The sequence below is a fragment of the Lipotes vexillifer genome, unplaced genomic scaffold (assembly GCF_000442215.2).
Source record: "Lipotes vexillifer unplaced genomic scaffold, Lipotes_vexillifer_v1.1 scaffold113, whole genome shotgun sequence".
Taxonomy (NCBI): domain Eukaryota; kingdom Metazoa; phylum Chordata; class Mammalia; order Artiodactyla; family Lipotidae; genus Lipotes; species Lipotes vexillifer.
In genome coordinates, this window is record NW_006792514.1 from 818,240 (window position 1) to 824,983 (window position 6,744).

General features: G+C 31.4%; 1 protein-coding gene across 1 annotated transcript in view; it reads left to right on the top strand.

Moving 5' to 3' along the window:
• Nucleotides 1-6,334, top strand: part of PGAP1 (post-GPI attachment to proteins inositol deacylase 1) — a 73,474-nt gene extending 67,140 nt beyond the window's left edge. Inside the window, exons 22-27 of the mRNA XM_007465703.1 lie at nucleotides 54-251; nucleotides 1,192-1,327; nucleotides 2,601-2,651; nucleotides 3,129-3,316; nucleotides 4,745-4,849; nucleotides 5,912-6,334. Coding sequence (XP_007465765.1) covers nucleotides 54-251; nucleotides 1,192-1,327; nucleotides 2,601-2,651; nucleotides 3,129-3,316; nucleotides 4,745-4,849; nucleotides 5,912-6,050 — 817 coding nt within the window. The 3' untranslated portion in view covers nucleotides 6,051-6,334. The remainder of the gene's footprint in view (nucleotides 1-53; nucleotides 252-1,191; nucleotides 1,328-2,600; nucleotides 2,652-3,128; nucleotides 3,317-4,744; nucleotides 4,850-5,911) is intronic.
• Nucleotides 6,335-6,744: the final 410 nt, after the last annotated feature.

Sequence of the window (6,744 nt, forward strand, 5' to 3'; positions counted from 1 at the left end):
GCTTTTATTGTATTATTTGCTTTTATTTTTTGTATGTTTTCTTTTATCCACAGATACAAATGGTTTAAAGAATTTTGGGATATGTTATTGTTACCAGAATTAGATGCCATCGTTTTAACTAGTCAGAGTATGTGTTTCCCCCTTGTATCTTTGATTCTTTTTCTGTTTGGAACATGTACTGCCTACTGGGGTGGCCTACTCTCTTCTACATCTGTGAGACTCCTTTCTTCATTGTGGCTGACTTTGAAAAGGTAAAAATGAATGACGAAAACCTTTCTTATTGCTCTTAAGAAAAAAACTGTATTCTGATAGGGTACCTTAAAATTAACTTGCTTTCACTAAACTATAATTTCTGAGGAAAAATGTATAACTAGCAAAACATGGAGTTAGTGTTCAAACTTACGTTTTTGTCATAGGTTACCATTTATTTCAAGTTAAATGCTACATTTGATTTTGACCATAGTGCTCAAGAGTTAATCAAAAAAATTTGACAGATTACACAGGTATTTTTAAATTTCACTGTTGTAAATCTTTCCAAGGGCAAAGTGTTTCTCTGGCAATGCTTTTATATGTTGATTTTCCATCAAACCTGAGACTCCAATCTTGATATTTAGGATCAGATAAGATGAAATGTATCAGAGCTCCAAAAACATTGCCTAGAGGTTTATTATGATCCAAAGACAGTTTGAAGTTGCTGATATGCTCTTTTGGTAAACCAGTGATCTAGTTTCCATTTCCTCACCAGCCATGTTATGTGATTTACTGTCGCAGAGGGGATTATGGTATGATGCTTCTTCCTCCACCCTTCTGAGGTGCTTCTGACATTAACACCATCACATGTCTGAGTGACCTCAAGACTTTAAGAACAAAAGTATTTCTCTTCCTATCAAGATTGGAATTGTATGGCACAGGGCCTATAATTAATAATTATCTTTAATAATATTTTTTCTTTTTTAGTACACGTATTACCCATAGTATATATAAATGCAAGAGAAACTATCACAATGTATAAAAGAATTTTAAAATATGTATCACCCCTCACCTTTATTTTAAAAAGCCTGTTTACCTTATAGTAATACTTGCACATTAATAAGGAGAGCCTGGCAGAGCCACTGTATTGTTTTCTGCTTATATGTGACTGTGTAGATAACTGTTAATATGCTTTTGAAAGTTTTACTCTTGTTATTCCAGGCCCTCTGAACTTCCTAAAGATATGAAGATAATATCACCAGACTTGCCCATTTTGACAGTTGTTTTGATCATAGTTAGTTGGACAACTTGTGGAGCATTTGCCATCCTTCTTACTTATCTTTACTATGTGTTTAAGGTATGTTAAATCAGTAAAGTCAGAAGGCCTGAGCTTTGTATCAGACAGGCATAGACTTTCCCATGGGTGTTGTTAAAAATTTTTTTTTTGATCACTGCTGTTATATAACAGGCCTACGTGTAAAGTTTTTTTAAACATCTTAGCTATTTCAAATATATATAGTTAACTAGAACTGAAGTTACTAATCTCAGTGGGTTTCTTTGTTAAAAAGAAAGGGAAGGGAGGAGATATAATCTGTTCCATATTGCTTGATGCTCTGGCAAGTAATGTTAACTTTTTAAAAAACATTTTACTAGAACGGTTTTTATTCATACCTCCCTTTAAACGTGGATTATAGACAAAACAAAAAGTTATGTCAGTGGAATCAGGCTGTCAATCATGCTGAAATAATGTAGAATGTTACAAATGTTGCTGAAGAATCACAAGACACGATAAAAGTAATTAAGCTGACAATTTTACTAAGGAAATGAAAAACACTTCTAAGAAGGCTGACAGCTTTTCAGGACAGCTTATACAACTGCATGTTCTCCACATTAATCTTATGTAGAGACAGTTGATACTGGAAAGGATAATAATTTTTTCCTTTTTTTAACAAAGGTTTATTTGCATCTGGATTTAACACTAATACATGCACATTATAGATTACTTTTGGTTTACAAAGGAAAAATATGTCCATCAGAAAAAACTATTTAGAATTATTTTGATTTACAAATATAAATTAATTTGATTTATAAATATAATATTTTTAGGTTTTTTAACTGGATATTTCAAACAACTGACACAATAAGCAGAACTTTCTCAAATACTTAAGCAAACCTAGTAAATTTATAGACTTTCTCAGGTTCTTGTAAACATTTTACCACCCTATATAATCGAGTTCCAGATTTTCAAAGATTTAGATTATATAACACATGTTAAACTCTTTATACTGTGCTGAATATAATCAAATTTTTGACTCACATGACACTTTAAGTTGCAATAGCAAGGCACCATTCAAGCATAGGCTCACACAGTGTGGAAGATATAGCATTATATCCTGGCCCCAACATACTCTGGAATTTTGTATTATTTTGTTTGTTTTTTAATCCATGATAGCAAGCACATGTATTTATTATTTATCTTTTCTAAAAGAATGTTTCTAAATGTTTAAATGAGCTTTTATTTATTTAGGTTTTTAAAATTTCAAATTACAGTGCTTCTCAATTTCAGTAAAAATGGTTTATGTTGTTTGTTTCAAAATAAAAGTAAAATTAAAGTCTTTTCTTTTTCATAGATTGTTCATCTGCAAGCCAGTTTAACAACTTTTAAAAATAGCCAGACTGTGGTAAGTTTTATTTTCAAAATGCTATATCACTTTAGTATGAAAGAACATGGAAAAATATAAAAGTTTATTTTTGTAAAAAAAGGTTAGGACTTTACAGTATTTAAAAGGTTTTATGAATTTAAATAACTTTAAGAAAAGTGAGCCTAATGAATATTAAAATAAGACTTAGATTGTCATTTAATTTGATCTTTGTCAATCCTTAAGTTGTTTTTATCACAATTATCTTTTAAATTTTATTTCAAGTAATTACTTAAGAGGATATATTCTTAGTGGAAATAGCAAGTCAAAGGAATAAAAATTTTGTAACTGATAACTGCTTTAAAATACTTTCAAACAAGATAATTCAGTATTTTATATCAATTTGGTAATGGAAAGATATATTCATTTAGCTGTTAGATAATTGAGTATGATTCTAAATAAAGTAATAAACTTAAATTTTACTTAATATCTTGATATTTTTACTTTATTGCTTTGTAGAACCCCAAACACTCTAGAAGAAGTGAAAAAAAATCCAATCACCATAAAGACTCTACAGTATACCACCTCGGTTTATCTGCCAGTGATGCTGAAGATAGTCTTCGCATGCACAGTACCGTGATTAACTTATTAACATGGATTGTATTACTCAGCATGCCATCTTTAATTTATTGGCTAAAGAATCTTAGGTGTGTTTTATTTATATAATTATAATTTATGTGGTTCAAACTATAAATATCTGTAAGTAGAGACTTGCAGGATTCCTCGTGTTTCATAAAACTTTCTCAAGAACAAGAAGCTATCACCTGAAATTTATTTTCAACATATTCACATTTTCTTCTTTTCTGTGAGAATATAAACTTTCCCAAAATCTGCCCAAAAGGGGAGGGATTGTATTTTCTTTAACCTTCTTTGAGTCTAGAAATATGTGAAAATGTGCTTTATTTTGCTGACTTATAGTATTCATAATGCTCGTGCTTTATATATTTTTCAATTCATGATCAATTTTATATTTTCTTAAATTTGAGGGGAAGAAAAATGCTTACATTTAAAATAATAGAAATAACGAAGGAAGTATGTACTTTTCTGATGTGTCCTATACGTTGAACTAAAATAAATGATCAGCTGTTTTACTAGAAAACTGTCATTTGCTTTGTTACCTGATAAGTGTCCTAGGTTAAATGAGAGCCTAAAAATGCTCTCTAAGGTTATTTCTAGAATATTTAGTTATTGGTAAATTGTCTTTTTGAAAAAGCCAGGTTATCCAGGTAATAGTTAACCCCTGCTTAATATAGTTTTTAGAAATGATGTAAAACTTTCAGATTATCTAAATATTGGAAGTTTTTTTTTTTAAGTTGGCTGAATCAAAATAAGTTCAGTAAATTAAATCGCAGGTCACCAGATATTAATATCCTTCCTTTGTCCCTTATTTTAATCAAGGTGCAAATTTTTGTCCACAGATTTGGGGAGAAAATTACTTGAGCACAAATTTATGATTCTAGAAGGCTGTAGACAGTTACTTTATATAAACCTTCATTTTTTTCATCTTTTTTAAATAGAGCAGTTTAAATATGTTTTAAATAATTTGTTTTATAAAGTATTATTTATATATGACCTTTCAGGCATATACTTATTGTAAAAAGGAAGTGCTTCCAGATGGTATATTTTCATTTCCTTTAGTAGTTTCTGAACATAATTCTCCATATAAAACCTTGAGTGTAAAGATGATGTAGAGGGCTTCCCTGGTGGCGCAGTGGTTGGGAGTCCGCCTGCCAGTGCAGGGGACGGGGGTTCGTGTCCCGGTCTGGGAGGATCCCGCATGCCGCGGAGCGGCTGGGCCCGTGAGCCACCGACGCTGGGCCTGCGCGTCTGGAGCCTGTGCTCCATAACGGGAGAGGCCACAGCAGTGAGAGGCCTGCGTACCGCAAAAAAAAAAAAAAAAAAAAGATGTAGAGCAAAATTTATTTATCAATGATTTCTTGAGCTGTTTAGAGCTCTCGTATATCCATATCGCTATAGGAGCGTTTTGAAGTGTATCTAATTGATTGATTCTGAGAATTTAAAATGATTGGCAATGCTTTGTTGATTTATGTTTTATTTTTTTCTTTTTGACATAGGTATTACTTTAAACTTAATCCTGATCCATGTAAACCTTTGGCATTTATCCTTATTCCAACTATGGCAGTTCTTGGAAATACTTACACTGCTTCAATAAAATCAAGGTATAGTATTTTAATCTTTTTTTTTCTCACATCTGTTCCTGGTCTTTATCATACTTTCATGTCTGAAACATGTCTTTTGTTCCTAATTACTTGGACTGTTCCTGAAGGTAAAGCTATAATAGTAATTATGGTTTATGTGCAAATACAGTTTATTTGCAAATGTATTATATTTGTTTCCTTAATTATGCATTTTATTTGTTAGGATATAATCATTTTTTTTCTTTAAAAAGTTAACCCTTGAAAGATATGATATCTAAGGTTTGCTTCCAAAAAATACAGGAGTGGAAGTGGACAGTAATATAGGTAAAGTAAGATTGGCCATGACTTGATAATTTTTGAAGCTGGTTGATGGGTCCATAAGGTTCATTATACTGTTAATCTACTTATGTATATGTTTAAAATTTTCCATAATAAAACTACTTTTCATTGACTGCTTGTTTGCTCTGGGAGCCTTTTCAGTTGATTCTGGCAGATAGTTGCAGATATTCTAAAGTCAGGCAGATCTGGGGTTTCAATCTAAGGCTCTGTGTCCTTCAGTAAGTTTCTTAACCCCTGAGTTTCTCTGTTTTCAGAGTAAAAAGGTGATAGCCTTTCCTGATAGTATTTTTCTTTTAAAAATAGTGTCTTATCTTACACGCTCCTATTAGGAATTAAAGATGTTTCGTTTTTTGTTTGGTTGAAGTTTTTTGCTGATATTAAATAGGGTGAAAATAAATATTTCTGTAGCTATATCTTAGTAAACATTGATTTTTTTCTTATTAGGATAAATCTCTAGAGGTAGCATTGCTAAATAAAGTCCAACTAGTATTTTTCTGTGGTTAAAATCTAAAAGAATAAACAAAACTGGTTATTTACTTACTAGAATATTTTTCTCTTTTCTAGCCAAAATTGACTTGTATTGATCTTTTAAAAAATTTTGGACGGTTAAATTCATTATACAAAAAAATTACTTTATCTAAAATCACTTAGAACACTTTCTCAAAACTGTATAAGAGATTGACATGTTCAGTTTTTGCTCATAATGTACGTTACATTATAATGTATATTTCTGTCTCTTTACAGTAAATTGTTGAAGACTACTTCACAGTTTCCACTTCCTCTGGCTGTTGGTGTGATTGCTTTTGGGTCAGCACACTTATACAGGGTTCCATGCTTTGTCTTCATTCCTCTTTTACTCCATGCATTGTGCAACTTTATGTAAGATTGGATTTAAGGAATGATAAAGATCAGTTATGCCTTTAGGTCCAGTAATAAGAGGGAACACACAGATCCATCATTGTGGGCAGCAAGATCCTTTGGAGAAGACAAGTCTATTTTTACAATGTTGAAAATAGGAAACTAGTTTTGTAATGCTTGAGGAAAGTAGTTGAAGCATGGTTTTGTTTTGTGGTATGACATCTGTGTACTAGTCATTATGAAAAACCAGTAAAAGGATATGGTAGCCTCTGTCTTTGAGGACTCTGCATATCAGCTAGTCTGCTTGATTAGCCATACCAAGATCTCCTAAACACTCAGTAAATGTAGCACTGTTTGTATCCTCACCTCAAGTATTCTCATTTGCAACTTTCTTCTGAAAAGTGGGTTACTTTGTATTTGCTACAGTATACATGTTGAAAAATAAGTCTTAAAAGATTAATGAAATTTAAACTGTTTGCTTTCTCAGAAATAGCCACAGTCTTTAGTCAGTTTTTGGCAGCCATAGTGAACAAAATAGATCTTTTGTTTTCTTACACCTATGAAAATACAACTTTAAATTCTAAGGAGACATGTTTTCTTGGTAACCAGCAAGATTGATGAATGGAAACGTAATTCAAATTCAAAACTGAATGAAATTTTCTTGTTTCTTTTCAAATAAGAATCTTATTTTGTATTCTTAGTGAATATCAGGAGACTAC